Raw genomic sequence first — 22,813 nt, forward strand, 5'->3', positions numbered from 1 at the left:
TTTGAAAACTTCTTAGGAATAATCTCTGGTGTGGATAGCGAGGAAAAAGTGGTGTTTCACGGAGGCGGTCCACATCTAAACCACACAACTCGTTCCACACATGTAGATTCAATAGTCCAGGAATATTGGAGGAATTATATAGCTTATTGATAGGAAGATTTCTCAGCGAAACTGGTTCATTGAACACGACAGCCTGAACAATCGATTGCTGTATATCTACATACGGAGTTTTCGCACGAAACCAAATAAATGAAAAAAATCCAATGAATACTAAACAAAGGTAAATTGGAACTAGAAGCAGAAATCCTATTCGCAATTTCTTCCAAACCATGACTGTTGGAACATGTCCGCGCGGTCAGCACATGTTCTTTATTATTTTTATCAGTCGCCGCCACGCATGCGTTTGACCTGCCCAATATCACTTGTCACCTTTGTTATTCTTCCACTTGTATTTCACTTGACCATTCAAATGATTTTGAACTGTTTGATGTTTTACACAGTAGAAAATTCAAAGGTGAGTAAATCGCTTAGCAAAGCGAGCCAATATACGCCTCAGATTTATATCAGCTGACGAGTTTTCGATACTCGTTCGACCGAGTCAATGGACAAGGAAATGGGGTTTGCCGTCAGCTTCCGAAAATATCATCATTCGCTATAGATGATGTAAGCCCTTAACAAAGTCTGTTTCGCCCACTCACCAGTCACAAGATTCCCTGGTCAGTTCCATCCAGAAATACAAAGCCTGACGGTTTTCCGAAATGTCAAAGCTTTTCAATATTTAAGGAAAAATGCTAATAATTGTTAAAAGAATTAGCCTGAAAGGGGATGAAAGAAATGAAAGAGGCTGATTCGTTGTAATTTTCCGATTTGTTTCTTGGTATCCAGAGCTAAAAGTAGCTCTGAAACTTTATGATATCACAGCTTGAGTCAGATCATGGCTCTCATTTTCTATAAGCGGAGGATTGGTAGAACGCCAAGGGTGGAAAAATCTTATTGTATATATTTAGGGTACATTTCGGATACAGTTCGGATCCCGTTCAAAGCCTGAAAATTTTTTCAGGTCTTTCTTCCAGTAGTGTTATGGCTGCATTCGCATCTATCATCATGTCTACATTTAATTGCTACTGCTGGACATCAGGCTACAGTGTTGATCAAAACAGACAGACAAAACATCGCCTATTGTAAGACTCGCGCATGTTTCATTAACACATGTATAGCAAGGTTTAAAATATACATTTTCCACATGGTGTGAATCTTCTGTTTTCACATGTTTATTCATAATGAATAGACTTAAGCTGCAACTCCAGAATTCTCTGCTTCTCTTCCATGGGCAATTATATTAAACTTCCTGTTGGAAGTTTCGAAACAAATAATAAATTTTAATAAGTAAAAGTTCGTGACTACGTCCCTCAATTTAAGTTTCGACAATCTTCTTGTTTCTATTTTACACATAATTATGGAAAAGGACGCAGACGCGGCTATTTCAATTACAATTGCATAAATAAAAATAAATAAATATTCTATTTTGTGATAAAAATTAACGCTATAAGCAAACAATGCTTCGACCGTTCAACGGTCATTTTCAAGTTCGGTAGAAGAATAAAATTACATGCATAAATATAAACGCTAAAATAGGTGATAAAAAGTTTCTTTCTACAACTATGCATACCATTCGCATTAATGTATTTTTACTTTTCATCGCCTATTGTTCCATATACATATTTTAGCGTTTTTAACCATATATTTATGCATGTAATTTTATTCTTCTACCGAACTTGAAAATGACCGTTGAACGGTCGAAACTTCGTTCCCTTATAGCGTTAATTTTTATCACGAACTCAATTTCAAAGAACTCATTGATTCGGATATTTTATTTTACACATAATAATTATTATGGAAGGACCTAGAAACCGATATTTCAATTACAGTTGAATAAATAAATAATACATAAATAAATAACCTCAAAATCATTTTACTGATGTAAATCTTAGCGACAGGCTCCGAGAACCTAAGTGAAGTTTTGAGGTCACGAAAGTTGTCAGATTCCACATCTCTTCGAGTCGCTTTTTCCCACCAAAAATGCTCTTTGGGGGTATTAGTGACTAGACGCGGAAGACGTCTTAATTTTCGTCGTGTTTCGCTTTCCATACCGTAAACTGCCGCTTATAACCTCCTCCCCCCCCCCCCGCCGCTTATAAGCGCCCCACGTTATAGACCCATCTGCTTTCAATGTTTAGAATTCGTTTCATTATGATGTTTTAAGCTTAATTACCAGTAAATAAAAAATCTATTTCCATCAACAGGTGCAGCTATAGCTCGATTCGAAACGGTTTGTTGTTCCGGTTATGAGCCCCCTCGGATATAAGCCCATCTAAAAGCCCATACAAAGTTGTATAAGCCCAGGGCTTATAAGCGGAAGTTTACGGTATGCATAACTGTCTTTTCATATTGAAAGTACTACAGATAAAGAAAACAGGAACAATACTGCATGCTGACTTCTGGCTGCTAACATGTTCCCCAGCTTACGTCTAAGCCAACAACGCGTCCCTTGCAGTGGCGGATCCAGACCTTGAGCTAAGGGGGGGGGGGGGGGGCGGGGGGGGGAGTGTTTTGCTTACTATGCCGGCTTTTCTTCCTTCTGTAATTTATTCTTTTTTTTACCCAAAATAAGGGGGCCCGGGCTCCTCCTCTAGATCCCCCACTACCTTGAGTTCCCTTGGCATCGTTTTCCTTGACGATGCACGATTAACTCAAAATTAAACTTGCTTCATTTTAAACCCTCATTATTTGATTTTGGTTTGTTTCACTTGGTTCTCTTACTGATGTGTTTGGGAAGCCCGCTTTAAACTGTTAACGACTTCAATGCAGGAAGGTTTATCTTCATTCATTTTTCCATAATAATGCACTTATTAGCGGCCATCCCGGGGGGGGGTTGACCCTGGGGACATACGGGGGAATAGCGCGGGTTTTGCTGACTTTTGTCCCCAATGTTTGGTCCGGGACGGGGCCATTGGACCGCCTTTGCACTTCCGAGGCAAGATACACGGGGAAAGACCCGCGGGATTTGTAACATCGCCGCCATCTTGAAAATGAAAGATCCGGACCGCGGGGACTGGGTATTACCGTTGAACGGCTTCCAAAAAAGGTAAGCGTGTCTTACGTTAATTCTCTCGTAAATCTGTCCCCTTTTGTTGGTCATCCTTCCCTAACATAGCGAAAATATTTTTTGGAAGCAATCTATGATCTCTTCTATGTTAATCTTTTGATGATTAGGTGTTGAATATTTATAATGTCATCTGTTTGAATTATTCATATTTTCTATTCATGTATAAATGTATAAAGCTGAACCTCACTGTGTGCAGAAAACAGGTGGACTAGCTATTTTTGCTTACTGTATATATTATTGTTAAACTTTTATTAAAAATTATGCAAGAAATTACGTTACGATTTGGGAGTCCTTTCAAATCATGCTCCCCAGGGGAGGGACAGTGGCAGCTTTTTGTGGAAGAATATTGGCCCTGGGTAGGGGGAATTTGCAAATGTCTTGGTGCAAATGCCCGGGGGTTCCCCGGGGTTAGCCCCCCGGGATGGCCACTGATGAGTGCATAACCGTCCATTTCAGTTTAAGAAATGCACAGCTGTTTCACTTGCTATACCTTCCAGTTCTCATTTGTTAGGCGCAAGTTTCATGCCCGAGGGTCGAAAACTTCCATCTCACGTCTGCGAAAAAAAATCTCATGCCCAGTTGAAATATTTGAGCTGTTATAGACTTAACTGTTACTTGTTAAAAGGTCATGAAAATGATAAACAAAGAAACGTCCTTGTACATGACGATACAGTTTCCCCAACTCTCCGATTTTCAAGACAAAAGTGAGGCCACTACGTTTATATGTTTGCCAAACACATCCTGGCAACGTGACCGTCCTCAGTCTTTGATCTTGAAAAATCCTTCCACTCCTGGGATAAGAATCTCATATCTGTGACTCGGGAAAAATCAGTTAAACAGGCAGGTGTATTGCAGATTTGCCCCAAACATTGAGTCGGGTCATGCAAACAGTTTGCTGGTAGACATTTCCCAATCTCCTCGAGCTCGTGTTCTTCATCCCCGGGTTTCTTGAGTATAGCGGAAATTCCCCCCCCCCCTCCGGGGGGAACTCCCATATAAAAAAGGACTGGGGTACTCGTACCATTTAGGAGTTAAAAAAGTGCATTTTGTACCTCTGAGGGTGTTCCACCTGAAAAGGTCCACAGCAAGAGCTTTTGCAGCACCTTTCAAGGTATTGAGCCGAGAAAAGTCAATGTCAGTTGGTGTGTGGCTTTAGAATGGATACCTCTAAGGGGTGAAAAAATTTCAAGCCAAGCCCACAAAACAGGATCTTGGTACCTATCAGGGGTTCTTTTCAAAATTTCCAATGAGCACCCTTCTCCTTTTTATATGGGAGCCCCCCCCCCCCCCCCCCCACCCGGGAATTTTTCTCACTCCGAGATCAGCTTTTGCAGCTCCCAAGTCTAAACAGAGCAAAATGCTCCTATCCAGCACTTGAGCTAATATAAGAAATCATCCAGTGCATCTCTAGAATCTTATTTCAATGCCACATTCCCTTATGAGAGTGATAGTAGTGAAACAAGCCAGGCTGTTTCAGTCTTTCAACTTCTAGTTGTACTGAAAACACCCGATCAATCAGGTCCCAGTCTTCACCTCCCCATTTAGTGGTGAAGTCTTTCACATTCATCCCTAGGAAGCAAATGAAAAAGAGGCATTAGTTTCTCCTATAGAAATACCTTATCTTTCATACACAAGGGTAAACAAGAGGGAAACTCATCTCACCAGCACTTTCCTTGGCAAGCACCTCTCCCTACATCCCTGCCCCCAGGCAGGGATGCAATGCAATACCCTCTTATGTGAGATGATGCCCCTTTCAAACTCCAGCAGCAGAAATACTGCCTCCCTTTTGTAAACTTGATTGTAGTAACATAGGATTATGTAGTGGTATTGAATCAGATGAGACAAGCTGGAGAAAGGGAAAATGGGAAGTTGTATTCTTTTGTTTGCTTGTTTGCATTTTTTTTGTCTTTTACAAATATACTTACAAAATATCAATGTATAAGGCAAGGAAGCCCAGGGAAGCCAATAAGGCTTACATGTATGTAAAGGACTACCTTGAAATAAAGATATGCTGTCATCAGCACACAAAATGATCATAATAGGGGTTGGCTGTTTAACAGGGGTGGACCATGTACTTTGAATATTTTTTACCATCAAGTCAACTGCTCAGTGATATGGAATCACATCAAGACAATCATGATAACCATGTATTTGAACGTTCTTATCAGGCATCCCTTTCTATTTCGCACTCTTTTCTGTTATCACTTTTTCCAAAAAAAGTGAAATAGGGGCATTAAATTTTGGGTTGCTGTTTAATAAGGGTAAAGACAATAGGAAAACCATCATTGGGATGACCAAAAGGTGGCCGTGGCTGCTTAGTAGAGGTGGCTGGTTAATAGGGATTTTATTTACAGTAATTTACTGACAATGATTTCGGACTTTGATAACTGGCCGTTTTGTTAAGGGGTGGCTGCTTTATAGGTAGCCACTTAATACTATAGCAGTTCAACTGTAGTTTTAAAAATCAGGTACCCACCTCCAAATCTATCCCAGTCCTCTTTGAAAACACTTAAAATCCCATAACCATTCTCCTGCCAAAAACCACGGGGATCACTTGGAAACTCTCCACATTCCAGACGGCCAACAGCTGGTGCATATACCATCTTGCCTAAAATGGTGTGCTACAGACACAACACAGTTCACTTAATATATCAACAAATTATACCAAGATGAAGAACCTAGTTTATTGACACACATAATATTATTGCAGACAGTTAGTTACTAATGTTTAACAAAACATCACGTAACAATAAATTGGGAGCAATTTAAAATTTCAAAATGTATACCGTGGAATCCTAGTTTTTTTTATCACATAGTTCGAAAAATTGAGGGTAAAATTACAGCGTTTGACTCAGGGGAGAGAAACAGGGTTTGGTTAATTTAATCAAAACTTTTCAGTAATAAAAAGTGCCAAAACAATTTCAAGTGGCTAATTTATGAAATGCTGATAATCAAAGAATGCAAACCATCATTGAACTCCATCCATGCTGCATAGTAACATGCACAAAAATATAAATTATGTTTTCACTTATTTAAATCTTTGTGTCATCTCGATATTTTCACTGTTGTCTAGAAAATGATGCTTGAAAGATTGAAACGTCAGACAACTGTAATTTTAAAATGAGATATTGTGTGGTTAGAAAAATCAAGGGTTTGAGAAATTGGGAATCCACTGAACTCTAACTCACAAGTTAAACACATCTTGTACACATTAAAAATTGAATAAAGTTACAATTTTTACATAACTTAGAATCTCACCTTCCTTACGCTATCCAACAGTCCTTTAGGAACATCAATATGAAGGTCAAATAAAAATACTATATCATCATCATGTGGAACAGCCTTGACAGCCTTTTGAATCGCCAGTGTCTTATGAAAAAGTCCACTCAACTTGATTAGTGTATAACGCTCTTGAAGAGACCACACACTGAAAACTTCATCAATGTCAATGTCATCACTGTCAAAATCCACAATAATAACATGGAATCCTAAGTCGCCAGTCTGACGAAACATGTTTGCAAGTTGAGATGCAAAGTGATGCACCCATTTGCCCTGGTTTTTCACAGGGAGTATAAAGTAAATGGTTGCATTTCTCTGCCACACCATTCCTTCTGGAAAACAGAGTTCATCCTTGCCACTTGGAGCATAAACATATTCTGAGAGACGAAAGCTTTCATTTGATCCATGGACACCTAATTGAAGTTCAAGAAGGAAACGATTTCCATTCTTAAGATCTGGGTTCTGCTCAACATTAAGGACATTTTGCAGGTAGTATCCCCTACAAAGAAAACATTTTGGTCAGTATTTATAAGAACCATTTCAGCACCTAACATTTGAAATTGGTTTTGTGATCTGTAAATTTTTTTGCCAAAGTTCCTGTCAATAGTACAGACATCCTTTTTTCTGTTAAATTAATCCAGAAAAATATCCCATGATCCATTGTTCCCCCAAACCCCTAGGGGATCCTTTATAGTCAGGTTCTTTTAACAGATCACTAGTATCCAAAATTATTCTACAAGAGATGCTGAAACTGTCGAAATTGGCACAGAGCTTTAAACAGTACAACTAATTTGATAGTGAGATAGTAATGATCTGTATTTCAAGTGAACAGAATTTCCATGGTCCACTATTTGAATATAGTTAAGGCAAACTCATTAAGAGTGATGTTATGGCAGATAATTCCCCATTATTGTTCTTCAAATTTAAATTCAAATTTAAATTTAAGATAGGTAACTAATTAACAATGAAAATGCCAAAAGCTGAAAAAAATTGTATATTAAAAGATGCAAACTGATAGAGATCAAGTTTTTTGCAGCTAATATGTTTATGTTACTTATCTTAAAATAAAATTTAGTTGTTGCTTCTACTCTCAACAGTCACTTCTAAGGAGGTGTGTCAAAACATACGAAATGTCAGGTAAAAAAATGTAGTTTTTTTTCCAACAATGCATTTTATTGTCATGTTTATCACAGTAGTTTGCGTGTTATTTCTTTTTCTACGTCGGTTGTTTTAATATTTAATGAAGGAGTTGCATGTGATATTTACATTACAAATTACATCTGTTTCAGCAGAAGATTTTCTTGGGGTCCAGTTTTACCCCAGGGATTTTTTGGGGGGGTGGGGGGGTTAATATTTGCCTCCAATTTGATCATGTCTGCAACTTGAAATATCGCAAGATTGGTCTTTGCATATCACAAGCCTCACCAATTTATGTGGCAAAAATATCTTGGCAGAGTTTTTTTTTTTTTGGCTTGCGGTTAACTTTTATATTTTGGAAAGAACAGCACTTTTTTTGTTCATCGTATTTGGATCCTTCCAACAAATAAAAGTCAACCACGAGCAAACGTGACTGACACTTTACATAGCTTTTGGCGTTCGGCGCTCGACGTTCTGCAAAATACCCCCGACGAGATAGCCTGCAATTATCTGTACTGATGAATAAACATTTGCGAAAAAATAGCTTACAACTAAATTGAGTGCGTTCAACTATTCAATTATTTATCACACAAGGTGTCGAAAGCCACGTTTTTGCTAAGAAAACCAATCAAAACAAAATTAAGACATATTCGAGCCTCAAGCTTGTAACGCTATGAAATTGCCTTCCTTTTGTAGAATCTAGTTAGCTTAGCTGTGGATCGATGAACCAACTAAAGCGTCACTTAAGCTTACACGTCGTGTCTCTTTTTTCGTCATTAAAATGTTATCAAGCTTAATCTCAACATGATGAACTCTTCAAAACCCGACATTGAGAAGTGTAATATTAAAATTACGCTTTTCAAATTTTGACGGAGACAGAGTCACACACTCACCTTTGCAAAATCTGTAAGTTTGCCATAAATTTTCCAACCACGTCTTTCACTGTTTGATTATTGACGAGTTTATTCCCTTCTGACCACGGGACGAACGCTCGATGTAAATAGGTGTTATCGATGGGGTAAACAAAAGACTCGTGTACAAGATTCACTCCTTCATAACGGCTTAAGTTTCTTTCAATAATATAACTCGGTTTGTAATAACACGACTTTAACATCCCATTTACTACATTATGGTCGATGAAGGGAAGAGAGGTATAGTTAAACTGACTGCTCAGATTCAACCCTTTATATTTTCTTTGTTTAACGTGACTGGGCGTCCATGTGAGCGCTTCGAGTCCTTCTTCGAGAAATTTAAGCTTACCAGTGTATAGCTTTCTGTCATCACAATACGAGCGTAAATACTCCCCCGTGATAGCTTCGAGTTTTACAGAGCCTGGCTTCCTCCAATAAACTTGTATACGACCATTTCCACCTCCTTGCTTGTGCAGAGCTTCCACAAAATATCTTTGACGGGCAACCAAGCGGATATTACGAGATAGTTGTGTTGGATATTTCCAGAAATCTCCTTCGTCTGTCCAGGCACTTTCTGTGGGAGAGAAAACGCTCGCTATTAGGCGAATATTGTGCGGGTTTTCATCGAAACTGAGCCACAACTCTGATGTATCGTCCGACGAGACGGCGAATGTGTAAAGCCCGGAAGCTTTCGGTTCAATGAAGCCAAAAATTCTCTGGCCGTAGCCATCAAAATCCCGCACAGTGTGAAAACTTCTCAAGAATAATCTCTCATGTGGATAGCGGGGAAAGAGTGGAGTTTCACGGAGGCGATCCACGTCTAAACCGCACAAGTCGTTCCACACGTGTAGATTCAACACTCCAGGAATATTGGAGGAATTGAAAGTAAGATTTATCAGTGAAACCGGTTCAATCAAGAGGACAGCGCGAGAATTCGGATATTGTTGATATGGCGTTTTTGTACGCGACCAAAGAAATGAAAAAAATCCAATAAATACCAAACAAGCGTAAAAAGGGAGTAAAAGTAGAAATCCTCGACGCAATTTCCTCCAAACCATGGCACGAAACGCGCGCTACATCAGTGCGGGCATGTCAGCTGTGCTGCTGGTTTCAACTCAGCCATGCTGACGCATGACGAAGACCCTGTTTGATTTAAATTACTTGTCATCACTTGTTGTATGACATTATTTCTATTTTTTTAACTATCTTTCGACTCTTTCACTTAAAACACTCAAAACAGTTACTAGTAAAGTGTTTGTTTCTTTTCTTCGACGCGAACACACTCCAGTTGATCTTTTTTTATGATACTGCATCAAGTCAAGCAATAAAACACCGGTCGCGTATGGCCTAAAACTGCCTAAAATAACTGAAAATAACTACAGCTTGCCAGCTGGCGAGTTTATTTGCATATTCATTTAAAAACTGGATATGATATTGAAGTATTTACACACGTTTTTAAGTAATAGCAGATTAAACACTGAGTTGAGGAAAACGGGACACTCCTGTGTCGTCTTGAGCGGTGACCGAGTTGTGCTGAGGTAGTACAGTCACGATACAATCTCGTCCTGAGAGCCTCCGTTTCGTTTGGTCACGTGCTAGTGGACGAGAATGGTCAAATTAAATTCCGAAAAAATTCGAAACGGAAATCTCCAGCAATCCGGATATTGTAGAATTTTCGAAAAGCGAACCATTCAACCGGAAATTTCGGAAATTGTGGGAGGAAAGTCGGTAATTCGCGGTAAGAAATTTCCGAAAATTTCGGCATTCCTCGCAAGGTTTTCCTCTGTTCTTGAAATTCCGGAAAACGCTGTCCCACTCGTCACTAGAAATTTCCGGAAATTTAAACCGGAATTTTTCATCAAATTGAAAGTGCCCCCCTGACTTTGTTGTTCTCCTTGCCTCGTTCTGAGAAGAGGGAAAGGGGTGGTGGGAGATTGGGAGAGAAAAAAGAAAAATGAAAAGTTTTTTTTTCTCTCATTAGGTGTTGCTCCCTTTTTCCTTCGGTCGTATTCGCCTCGTAATTTACGATCGATATCAAGTCAGAAGTTAAAGGGTATTGTCTTCACTCCGTCAATAGGTCCTTCCTGACACCAGAATTTGCATTTTCGCGAGCAGAAGCAAAATACACTCTGCCCCATTTTTTTGAACGCTCTGTAGTTGCTAAGCGGCCGGTCACTGCTTACAAGTCTAAACTGACAGCGAATCACTTTCTTTTTGATCGTGTTCGGCGACGATTCACGACCAACATGAAGCGAATATTCATTTTAACCCTCATTATTTTTGTTTCACTGCTCTCTCGCATATCTGGGAAGCCGGCTTTAAACGGTAAGCAACGTAAATGTAGAAGGTAGTAGTTTGTGCTCTGGACAATTATTTTTGTTCGCTGTAAATGTAAAGCTGTTTGCGTTTGACTGGTTAGATCGATTCTTTAGGTACCAAATTAACTAGTTCATATCTTCATCCGTTTTCCACTTTGACTCATGGATGCGAAACAGTATTCTTTTGGCACGAAACCAACGAAAACGCCTGCCATCAGACAGCAAACACAAGCAGGCTTGAGAATGCTCAGTTTTCTTTTAATCTCGGTTAACACTGATTCTCAGTGGGCGGATTTAAATTACCCAAGACACCAAGAGATTATCTCTTGCCAAGAACTAAAAGAATGCTTTTGCTGTCTGTAGCTAGTCGGCCTTTTTCTCGACACTGGGTTCTCGGGTCGCGCGATTTAACACGATACGATGCGGTAAAGTTTATTTTGCTAATTGGTAGTCTAGCCCGGAATAAGCCAGTCGTCCGTTCTATCTGTCCTAAGCATTCGGGCTTGTTTACTTGTAGTTCGTGTGAGTCGTCGCATTTCGAATATGATAATATAACGCAACAAAAACAGTGGAAACAATTGTTTATCTTCGATCTAATTCCCGCCATTTTATTAGAATAAGAACAGCCATTTGCTGACTAGCTGAAAATAACGTAACATTTGTCATATACCAGAAAAGGACCGAAAAGCCTTTCATTTTACAGTTTTCGTAACGAGGCATTGACCGGCTAAAAATATTGTAGTTAGCAACAAAAACGTTCAATAGAATTGGAATTGGAATTGGAATTGGAACAATTGACTTGGTTTAATTTCGCTAAAAGACGTACAAAAAGAGCTAGAGCCCTAACAGTTGAAAAAAAATCTCGAACTCAGAGTCCCTCTGATTGGGTCACGCAGCTGGATAGATTCTGGGCTCGACAGTGGCAGGTGAACGCAGTCAAGAGAACAAAATCCAGGGAAGACTAAATAATTGCGTTCTAATAGACAGCGCTTCATTTTGACTTCGAAATGTCAAAAGCTAAGAGATATTTTCATCGATGAAACTGAAAAATATATAGAGAGGAAAGATACCGTATTAAATGGCCTCTTGGCGTTAAAAAATATCCCTTCGAGTGTTCCAAGAGTGAGCGCAAGCAGCGAACGAGTGAAATATTTTCAATACAAGTATAGAGAAATTTCGTATTCCCACCAACCATAGCAACAGTGATCTTTTCACGCGTGAGTATACCATGTTTTGTGGCAAAAGCTCACCGGGTATATGGTCTCTTGCGTTTATATGTAATGCGGTCTGGTAATGCACTGAAGGTATTTAGGGAGTATTTTCGTGGACTGTACATGCTAGAGGTTTTGATGTCAAATGAAAAGTCGGATATACTTTTCAAAATTCTGTACTTGTGCCCTGCAAGAATCCACTAAACTTGTGACAACTAGCTCTCACTTCAATGATTCACTGAATGATTTATTCTAATACACTTTGCACTGTTTTTAGTTTTATAAGCTTATTGTATACGCCAGTTAACTTAACGTGGCAGTGAACAACCCGAAAGCCCTAGCTACTTTGGTCACTGGGTACACTTACTTTCTATTTATTGTAATTTTTGTTTCTGTGTTGTTGTTGTTAATGTTATGTATTATTTATTTATAGATTGATTGTTCATGACGGAAATAGACAAAACAATAAAAAATCTGAATCTGTTGTTCTAAGCGCATTTTATGTATTCATAAGTAGGGGAGCAGGGATGGCGTAATGGTTAGAGTGCTCGCCACCCACCAGTGTAGCCTGGGTTCGAATCCTGAAGCCGGTGTCATAAGTGGGCTGAGTTTGTTGTTGGTTCTCGCCTTGCTGGGAGGGTTTTTCTCCCCTTACAAAAACCAACATTTTAAATTTCCAACTAGATCTGGAAACAGTGGACGAAGAGCCTCTCCACGGGATGTGCCATCCCAAATTCCTATCATTTTATTTTTTATATTGTTTTTAAGTTCAAGATCGTTTTGAGCAAAATGCAGCAAATCACATATTTGTGTCCTCTTGCAAGAATCGTTTGTACACGGGGTCTACAATATATAGGTCAAATTCTAATGCTTTTAGGGGCTATAGATTAGCTTAGAAATAATTTATATAATTTACATGTTGCTATTAAAGAGGAAAACAGAAACTTGTGCGAGGATGACCCTGACAAAGCCGAGTGCATCCGAGAGGTTGAGGAAGCTAAGGCTAACCCGGGAATTAACGACGTTCAACAAGAAGGTAAGATCAGAGCTCTTGTTCCATATTTCGTGAATGTAAGTGTCAAATTTCGGCGTTGTAATTCAAGTAGAAAACAAGCTTTTTACGCAAGCTTAGGTTGTGCACAACAAATTCTGAAAATCTCTTCCAGCGGTGATAAAGCTCAAGTTTTTATGAATCAACGCCTTCTCGAGTTTCGCCCCGGAAAAAAAAAATCTTTCAAGCTTACTTTTCGGGTGTTGTTTGCACTGACATTAGTTGAAATACTTTCCTTCAGCCCGGAACAATCAAATAGATAACGAAATAAACAGTCATCACTGAAATTGCTCGGAAACAAGAAGGGAGGAGGCCGGAAAGCCTCCACACGAAATCTTAATAACTAAAAACAATACAGAAAATTAAGCTCATGAGGGTAATCTCACTCCCCTATTGTGAAAACCATGTTCCTTGGAACCAACGTTTATCACATTGCCGAATCTTATCCGTATGTTCTTCAGTTTTGTTCGCGTGGGGAAAAACTCGAGAGCACTACTGATTTCTGAAAGATTTTACTTCGCCTACTCGTACAACATGAAACGTAATATGGTACGCTGAGAAAAGTAGTCAACGAAAGATAGGCAGTGACGGGGCAAGAGGGACACCCCCACCCCCAACATTTCTGTCCCCTTATCTGCGTGTAAGTCAATCTAGCCAATCACAACGCAGGATTTATTCCCATCGTGTCCCGCCCCGGTTTTTACCCCAGTTTCATAGCAATTAACAGATGACAAAGTTATTAAAATTTTATCCTGAATTTCTTCTCGAGTGCCATACTCCGACTGAAATTCAGGCCAATAATGGGGCAGGGAGACGTTCAGGTTAATTGAACACCAAGAATCAAGCTGTTAAATTCTTATTTTTGGCTTCTTATTTCAGTACAAGCCATAGTTAACTGCTTTTTCGAATAACCTTATGAGCAAGTTCTTTTTCTGTTGTAGTAATCTCAAATATCAAATAATAAAATTGGGGAAAAAACAATACGTTTATGAATTTATAAAGTTTTACAGCAACAGACACCAGTCTTAAAAAGGACCCCACTTTCGTTTACTGAACTTGCCTCAGCCGTTCAGGCTCCAGTTTAGCTGTCAAATGCTAATATAAAGACCAATTTTATTTTAAAGATTTCGTTATGAGATAGTTAATAGATGGTCAATAGCAGTCAAAGTAAAGCCATTTTCGAGTTACTGTGTCCCTCCGTATCAAAACGAGTCTTCGTGGAAAACCTTTCACATGAAAATGAGTTTCATTTGCATGAAAATGCACCTGTTGGTGGAAACATTTTCATATGAATGGTTTTGCACGAAGGTTCGTTTTGGAACAGAGGCAAAAGGCCCTTTGGAAATGGCCTATTGAGAGGTATTGAGGCATACACGATTGGTTGGTCAGTGAGGCCAAGTTCAGACGCTGTAAATCGAATGCAAATGAGAAAAATCCTTTGTTCTCCCTCATTAGCGATCGATTCGGCTCATGTGAAGTAAGGCGTCTGAACCGGGCATAAATCGCCTTATTTACCGCTTTCGCCAGTTTTATTGTTACAAGTGGTTATATCGGGTTTTTGAACAGAGCCATTAAATAATCGAAACTTGAGCAACAATACTAATTGCCTTGTCGGTTTGGTTAACAAATTAACAAAATACGAATATGGATACATAGCGAGCACATAAACAAGAATCCTAGCAACGCGTCAAGTCTGTAAAAAATTTGGCTATTATATCAAATCCTGTTTAAATTTTAAAAATAGAATTTTAAACAGTTTTCTTCGGATGTTTAGCTCAGTAGGAAGTAGAATTTAATTTATATTTCTACGTTGTATTTTTTATTGTATTTCTAATGGTTTCATTTAGCCTCTATTCTAAAACTTGCAAGTGACAAACATATGAAAAAGTCCTTACGTTTACTCATGACCATCCTATAGGATGATATAACATATTGAATTTGGGGGCGGTGTTTAGTTTCTTGTGACAAAGATAATCGAAAGCCTGTCTAAGATGGCCTGAAATGGACACGTTTAGTTTCAAGAGAAGTGTTTTTCGCAGAAAAATTATTCCAGATAACTAGTACCATTTTAATACATCTGTACAAATTATTACCATTCAAGTTGGCAAAGCGTAAATAACAAACTATCAATCAATACATTGTGTCATTGTACGTTGGCAGTTTAATTGTGCGGTAAAGTTGTCTCGTTTTTTTTTTGTTTTTCACGTTCCCTCTTCTATATTTTTTCCTGAGTCCCGTCCGACGTATTGAATGCGCTGATTTTCAGATGAACCGAGATCTTTTCCTTCTGATTTCTCCCCTGTACGTAGCGTTGAGGTGAAGACCGGGTTCCCATTGACTGAAGCAACTTGTTAACCACGGTTTCATGTAAATTTGATCTGTTGTTCTCGAATCTGTTGAGAAAGCCATTCCAAACCCTCGTAAAGTCCTTTGCCTTTCAGCGCGCACGTTGCCTGAATAAACCAGCTTCTTCCCTTTAAACTGTGCAGCCCTAACTTCTCGCTCAGTTCGGCGGTAGACATGGCGTTTGGTAGATCTTGTTTATTTGCAAAGATCAAAAGAACAGCTTCCTGAAGTTCATCCTCGGCTAGAAGTCGAAACAACTCGTTTTTCGCTTCTGCAACGCGATTTCTATCGCTACTGTCCACAACGAAAATAAGTCCTTGGGTTTCTTGATAATAAAGCCGCCATAAAACACGGATTTTGTCCTGTCCGCCTATGTCCCATACAGTAAAACTGATATTTTTGTATTCGACCGTTTCGACGTTAAATCCTATAGTTGGAATAGTGGTGACGGGTTCCTCCAGTTTTAACTGGTATAGAATTGTCGTTTTTCCCGCCGCGTCTAAGCCGACCATCAAAATCCGCACCTCTTCTTTACCGAACAAGCGTTTGAACAATCTAGTTAGAGTATTCCCCATGATGTATTCTCTCGACTTCACTGCTGATCGGCCTACCTCACCACGCGTAAAGATCACGTCTATCAAAAAGTGTTCAGTAATTAATATTTCATTATGGACCTGTAAGTCTGTTGGTAGCACGCGTGCGCAAATAACGTACCTGCCTCTTTATTCGCCTTTTAATGAACCATTGTATATACGATTAGTGATGAAAGCAAGCTGAAATCTTTCGTCATTCATGGTAGTTTTGTGCTTCCTCACATTTTTTTGCCGAATTGTCGACACTGTCATTTGGAGAAGGGGCATTAAAGGAGAGGTGGTGGAGGAGGAGGAGGATTAGGAGGAGGACGTTGTTCTCGTAGCTGTCTCGTACCCAAGCCTTTCAGTTAGAGCGCGGCAAAACTTACTGCTGTGACTTGGTTGCTCAGTAATGCCTTTTTTTTTCATGTCAGGTGGGTCTGCCGACAAACAAGATGGATCCAAATCAGACGAAGAGAAAGTCGACTCGATGGCAGAACATCTAGCGATGCTGGATAAAGTTCGCAAGGAGTCCGAAGAGAACAGAAAGTTTTGGAAAGAAGAACTGCGATCCATGAACAAATGGGAGAAGTATGGCTTCGGCTAAATAAGTCATCAAACAAATGAAGCACTAGAAGCCTAGAAGGAAACAGGACTCATTTATTTTGTTTTGAAATAAAGTTTGACCTGATATTTAGTTTACCTCAAACATCTTAATAAACTAAATTTTAAACAAAGTATAGAGAAAAGTTGTCGGTAAAAAAAAACATCGTAAAAGAAAACTTGTGAGCCTTAAACATCACAGAATTCATAACAGGCTTCTGACGGTTTCCGAAAAAGACGAATAATTAATGTCAGTAACCGACGCAATGCTAAAAGCACACGACGAATGTACTTAGATCTTAAGCGGAATCCCGATTTCTCGAAAAATCGGGATTCCACTGTATATCCAAATTTAAGTATAATCACTCAGATAACTCCCTTAAATGCACAAAATACGTATCAAGTCCATGCTATCTGCCATCGTCTACTCACCTTCACTCACCTAATGATCCTCGTACCTGGGCCATGGCATGAGGATGCCAACTGCCATGCGCGTGAAAAATGCACCTAACACGTTGCAAGTCACGCGTTTTGGTTTTTTTACGCTTTTCCGAGTTTTTCATTCAAACAGAAACTAATCTTCATCTTAAGATTTTTCATGCTGAAATTAGTAAATATTTTTACAAAGAAATGTATGCCCGCACATCGCATGGGGTACCTGGCATACACTTCTTTATCAAATTTGGCAATTTCGTGGTCTCATATTTCCATGAGATTGCTATGGATTCTTATGGAACTTCGCATAATTACTTAATTGATCTATGGAAGTGTTTCTTTTTACACTTTTTTGTTTGTATGAAAATATGAAAATGTGTTGACATTGCGTGATAAAGTGAGCATGTCAACGTCAAATTTGTTGGGCGATTAGGACATGTAGCTCCACTCTAAGTGTGGAACCAATGGTGGAGCGCAACACATCAAATGCAAAAGAGAAGAAACCCAGCTAATATTGTAATGAACCTCGATCCTGGTTGGACGGCTAGTTTGGCTCGTCACGCAATCTTTTCTAGGAGAATATAACGTGACGAACTATTAAAGAACTTCGCACAAGACTAATTACACAAGGGTGATGTACAGTTTATACGATGCCTGAGCCATGATTATACTTATGGAAAACAACCATTGCCTTAAAAATTTCAAAAGTACAACCCGCCTCCAACTCAGCCGTATTTGCGTGGTCACGCAACGTTCACCAGTCGCTCCTTACTCGCACATTTACGAAATAATTGTTTTAATGTAACAGTCTTACAGATGCAACGCTGGGTTGAAACTATTCGAAGTTATCACCGTTAACTGGCTATAAAGCGTAAAATAAGAGCGCTCTATAAATCATTTGTTTTCAAGGTTATTCAGTGTGTATTCGTGTGATCCCTCTTTGGTGACCAACGGATGCACCTGGGTGAGATACAAGCTAGCCTATAAACACCATGTTCCAATCTAAGTCTCAGCTTTTGATCAGCTGGAGAGAACGCAGAATGTGATCAGGCGTTCTTTAAAAAGCCGAACGTCTGATCGGTCAAGTCGCGCTGTTTTGTTTCCTCTTCGCTTGCTGCCATTCCTTCCTGCACTCTCTGTACGCCTTAAAATAGTCTTCGCACTTGGTGTTGTCGTAGCCATTGTTAGCCATGCACTTGTGTGATGCTTCCATAGTCTCTTTGCATGTGAATCCATCGAAAAATTTGTGAGCGTTTGGATTCATGCCCGCAGTGTAGCCTTTGAACCTTGGGCCACTCATCTTGGACGATTTGAAACGCCTCTGGATTCTGTAAAAAGGCAACTTTTGATCATGAAAATGACTTTTCTTCCATTCAGAAACGATTCAAGTCTTGGAGAGTTTTTAAACCATTAATAGCACGCTTAAATCCACGTTACTTTTCAATTATAAACTCCAGGGATAAGCCCACATCGAGCGATTGATAACTTTCGAGATTGCGTGACAATAAAAATTACAAGGTGTGACTCCAGTCAGCGGCTAGCTTGCAAGCTAATAAGCTCAGCGCAGGTTTGTTTCGCGCCAAAAAATTAAAATGCGACAACTTCGCGGTTGTGTTCTCTGATCGCCAGTCGTATCGAACAGTTAACTTTCTAATTCTCCTCGATGGTTTGTCTAGAGAAATAGATCGCTAAAGGAACTTGTGAAACCAGCCATGGTTCTTCTGAACAGTGGCAAAAAAAAGAAAGGAGATGGCGAGGAAAGCGAGGAAAACAGTTCTCGCTCGCGCTCAAGGTGAGGGACTCCATGTTGGATTTCGAGTGATAAAATTTGTTTTGTGTATTGTACATTTTAAATGTGTCTTTTCGTATTTTATCCAAATTTTGAATGGCTGATGTATGTTACAATACACCGTTAACGAGGGCTGTGTTTATCAACCTTGTTTCTTAATCGCTTCTTCTTCTAGGCCTGATGAAGGAAGTTCGAGCGAGGCAAGAGTTCTCAGGATTCAGTCGAATGACACACTCGATGTTAAGTATGGATTTGATCGCTACAAGGAACCAGTTGAAAGGCTAGGATGGCTTATCAATATGCACCCAGTAAGTCAAGCCTTATTGACTTTTTCGTCGGAGAAGTTTTCGATGTCAACAGAAGAGAGAAAATAATGTTGATGGTTTTCTTGATTCTCTTCACATATCGATCTGCTTGACAGTACAGTGACACGTGTTAAGAGAATTTAGGTGTTGAACTTAGGTATTATTTACTTGGCATAAATTCATTCTGTTACTTTTTTACAGACAGAGATCATCGATGATGACAAAAAATTGATCAGTGCAGTGGATCTTTATTTCATTCAAGATGACGGAGGACGTTTCAGGGTAAGCACCATGGCTTCAAGGCCTCCTGGTGCCTGGGTAGTCTGTTTGTCCAGGCACCGACGTGAACACGTTCTTCATGAGACCCTATGTAAGACTCGGATGCCTGGGTTTCAAGGTTGAAGCCAATATGGGGAGAGTGGGAGGGATGACAACTTTTATAAATGCTGTTCTGGGAGAAAAGCATATTTTTTGCTGGGAATCTTGACCAATTACTGAGACCTGGGAGACTTAAACAGGAGATCAGTGAATATTTCTGAGAAAGTCAGAAGAATCCTCCAAATTTTCAGGACTTCATAAACACATTGTACTGCTCAAACCACATCTATTGCACTGTGTATTTAAGTACTAGATCAGGCCAGTTAGAGCTAGTCTACATAAACTATTGCACTAGTGCAAGGTATCCTGCCCACAAATCCTTCAGTTCCAAAATAGTTGCAATGATTTTTGTTTGATTTTTTATTTATGGTTAGTATTGGAAACTAGCAGTCTGAAATGTAGATGATTGATAACATTACCAGAGAATCAAGTGCAATTACTGCTCAAGAATCGCAGTTGTAATATGTTTCTAGTTTGCGCACAACATCATCAAATTATGCCACAAAAAAATTCAAGTGGCCTCTTTTGCCACCAACAAGGCTGCCACTTCTTTGTAATTTGAATCTCTAGGGATTGTCAATTCCACTGTGAAAATTTCTGAAAATTCTTTATGTTTAACAGTTATTAATATTCCAAAAAATATTCTCCAGGTGCCATTGCCTTACAAGCCTTATTTCTACATCCTTGCAAAGAAAGTAAGTAGTCTTTTGGTCAGTATACTACAATAATTGATTTACACAAAAATGTATCAGAAAGTAGAATTCATCATATTGATTGAATTGCGGTGTTTTGTTTGAAAGCGAATAAGAAACCACATAGTAATTTTTCACTTAGACTGCTGGCAGTCTGTTTTTCCCTTGAAATTTCAGCAGGGGCTATGAGGCAAGACGATTTAGCCTGAGGGGGAATGGGACAAGACATGGGCATGGCATGCAGGCATGAGAAGTCTTGCCTTCTTTCCTACTCAGCAACCGCCATGCCGTCCTTTTGCATTCGTGATGACAAAGACACTCATCTAAGTGACCCTTAGAGAAAAAACCGGCTGCCAGCAGACTGTTTTTCACTGTAAATTCAGGGAAAATAACTACTGATGAAATAGCACTTCATGCATGTGTATTATTATCAAATAGTGTTTCCGAGTACATGCTTACTTTTTTGAATATTTTTTAACACGCCTTGATTGATTTCTTCCCAAATATCAGGATACTGATCGTGAAGTGGCAACTTTCTTGAACAGAAAGTTTGGTGGATTGATTTCAAGTATTGAAACAGTTGCAAAAGAAGATCTGGATTTGGTAAGGCTTAAATGTTGTCTGAAAAAAATATTACTAACAGAGTGTTCCAGTCATTTTAAATTCTGCTGGTTCACTTAAGATCTGATTTACAACACAAGTGTTCAATTTTGACTTCTTGATAAATCTCACCTTTTGCCGTTTAGAACAATCACCTGGTTGGACTGAAAAGAAACTACATCAAGTTATCATTTCTAACTGTGAATGACTTGATGAAAGTCAAAAGGTAAGACTGTGGAAAAAAAATTGGAACATGTTGTATACCTTTTTGGACGCACTGCAACCTGATATTTAGCACATTGGACAGTGGATTTAGAGCTGTGGTCTTTGGCAAGATATTTGACTCTCACAGTGGATCTCTCTACCTTGAAATGTCAAAAGCAAGTGCTGGTGAATTCTCTCACTTTTGGTGTGATGTTGATAATGATGATGATGCTGCTGCTGCTGCTGCTGATGATGATGATGATTAGTAAATGGGTGGGACAGTTGGTCAGATGCTGAGACCTTGGGTGAAGATCATTCTTCAAGGATCTTTGTGAATCTTGTAAATTTCCAATAAATCCCTCAAAGGCTCTTGCAAAAGATCTTTGCAAGATCCTTTTAGGTTCCTGGCAAAATCTTCCTCAATACTTAAGAATGCAATGATCTTTGCAAAGCTCTTTGCTAAGATATTTTCTAAGGCATCTGCGGTCAAGTGTTGATCACATTCTTGATTGACACTTGATTGATACTCGATCAACACCTTGGTTGACACTCATTTGATACTCGGTCGAGGGTAGGTCGAGAGTCGACTAATTTTCAACCGCTGTATATGAGTTGGTTGATCAACTGTTGATCGAGTGTTAGCTGATCGCAATGTTGATTGAGTATCGATTGAGTGTTGTTCACGGGTCAGTTGAGGGTATCGATCGATACTCGACCATAGATGCCTTTAGTGTACATGATCCATGAAGTTTTCAGTGATAGACGTTGTATTATTTACAAAGCATTCGAACATGCTTTTTGTTTTGTCTCAGGGAAATCATGCCAGCAGTCCGGAAGAACAAAGAACAGGCCAAGACAAATGCAGCTTATAACATTGTAATGGGTGCTGACATGAATGAGGAAGAGATGATCGCAGCTAACAGGAGAAATACTGATCAAATGGCAAATGTCATTGATATCAGGTAACAGTAGTCATGATAATATTTGTTTTTGTTCAATGCTCATTCACCCATGGGAGGGTCAGTTATCAAGATCTTTGGCTTCAGGCTGCGATGGGCAGTTTAGGCACCTTATGGTATGTTAGATGACTAAGAGTCGTAAAAGTCCTCCATTCACCATCTTGTTTTGGTGTAAAAACATGTTCCCTTCATCATCAACCTTGCAGCAATTTGTCTGCAGTCTTTTGAAGTTTTATTAAAAAAGTCAAGGAGAAGTCATATGATGCTCCCAAAACCTTTGAAAGTATGCTAACTGTAGCATCATCACTGAAAATTTACTGACAAATAAAACATGTTTTGTTTTAAAGTGTCAATGCAGTTGACTGTTGATTTAGAATTCTACATGTAGTCATGAATTAGCTACAAATACATCCATAGCCACCTCTCACTGCTGCAAACAGTTTGGGCCTAGTAGCAGGAAGTGATGAAAGGCAGGTGTATTTGCTGGCTGATCTAAAGCCCTGGCCAAACAGAGTTGCAAGTAAAAAACTCCGTTTGGCCAGGCCTTGTGTGCACTTGCGTTGACTTGCGATGACTTGCACTCACTTTGGTGGAGATCAAATTTGCAGGCAAGTTGACACAAGTTTTTCACCGTTTGGCCACCCAACCCAAGTCAATGCAAGTTGAGAGGTGTCCATTAACGTATTATTAACCAATGAAATACACAATATTTCTGACTTGAAATGGGTTTTTATAGTGACTTGCGGGAACTTGCAGGGAAACTTGCGAGTCCATTTGGCCACCCAACGCAAGTCTGACTACACAAGTTCAACTTGTGGCTACTTGCGACTACCTGTGAGTCTGTTTGACCAGGGCTT

General features: G+C 39.4%; 4 protein-coding genes and 1 pseudogene across 5 annotated transcripts in view; 2 read left to right on the forward strand and 3 right to left on the reverse strand.

Moving 5' to 3' along the window:
• Positions 1–4,449, reverse strand: part of LOC145493315 (beta-1,4-N-acetylgalactosaminyltransferase 3-like) — a 13,938-nt gene extending 9,489 nt beyond the window's left edge. Inside the window, exons 1-2 of the mRNA XM_081472754.1 lie at positions 3,818–4,449; positions 1–1,344 (exon numbers count right to left, since the gene is read on the reverse strand). The exon at positions 1–1,344 is cut by the window's left edge and continues 757 nt beyond it. Of these exons, the coding sequence (XP_081328880.1) occupies positions 1–331 (331 nt within the window). The 5' untranslated portion in view covers positions 332–1,344; positions 3,818–4,449. The remainder of the gene's footprint in view (positions 1,345–3,817) is intronic.
• Positions 4,450–4,459: 10 nt separating this feature from the next.
• On the reverse strand, positions 4,460–9,643 carry LOC145493316 (beta-1,4-N-acetylgalactosaminyltransferase 3-like). The gene is made up of 4 exons (XM_081472756.1): positions 8,476–9,643; positions 6,425–6,944; positions 5,643–5,787; positions 4,460–4,735 (listed from the first exon to the last, which is right to left on the reverse strand). Exons 1-4 carry the CDS (start codon positions 9,549–9,551, stop codon positions 4,587–4,589), a joined length of 1,890 nt encoding a protein of 629 aa, XP_081328882.1. The 5' UTR covers positions 9,552–9,643; the 3' UTR covers positions 4,460–4,586.
• A 182-nt stretch (positions 9,644–9,825) lies between these two features.
• On the forward strand, positions 9,826–17,738 carry LOC145493383 (uncharacterized). Its single transcript, XM_081472843.1, has 3 exons — positions 9,826–10,818; positions 12,954–13,058; positions 16,426–17,738. Exons 1-3 carry the CDS (start codon positions 10,740–10,742, stop codon positions 16,596–16,598), a joined length of 357 nt encoding a protein of 118 aa, XP_081328969.1. The 5' UTR covers positions 9,826–10,739; the 3' UTR covers positions 16,599–17,738.
• LOC145493375 (ADP-ribosylation factor 1 pseudogene) lies at positions 14,106–16,415 on the reverse strand (annotated as a pseudogene).
• Positions 17,739–17,880: 142 nt separating the features above from the next.
• Positions 17,881–22,813, forward strand: part of LOC145493294 (DNA polymerase epsilon catalytic subunit A-like) — a 45,153-nt gene continuing 40,220 nt past the window's right edge. For both annotated transcript variants that reach the window (XR_014050117.1, XM_081472723.1), the window contains exons 1-7: positions 17,881–18,821; positions 18,994–19,126; positions 19,325–19,405; positions 20,152–20,196; positions 20,704–20,796; positions 20,940–21,019; positions 21,810–21,959. Coding sequence is in view for 1 of the 2 variants with exons in the window: in XM_081472723.1 (XP_081328849.1) it covers positions 18,742–18,821; positions 18,994–19,126; positions 19,325–19,405; positions 20,152–20,196; positions 20,704–20,796; positions 20,940–21,019; positions 21,810–21,959 (662 nt within the window). In the remaining variant the exon portion in view is untranslated. The remainder of the gene's footprint in view (positions 18,822–18,993; positions 19,127–19,324; positions 19,406–20,151; positions 20,197–20,703; positions 20,797–20,939; positions 21,020–21,809; positions 21,960–22,813) is intronic.

This window comes from Orbicella franksi, chromosome 7, assembly GCF_964199315.1.
Source record: "Orbicella franksi chromosome 7, jaOrbFran1.1, whole genome shotgun sequence".
Classification (NCBI taxonomy): Eukaryota; Metazoa; Cnidaria; class Anthozoa; order Scleractinia; family Merulinidae; genus Orbicella; species Orbicella franksi.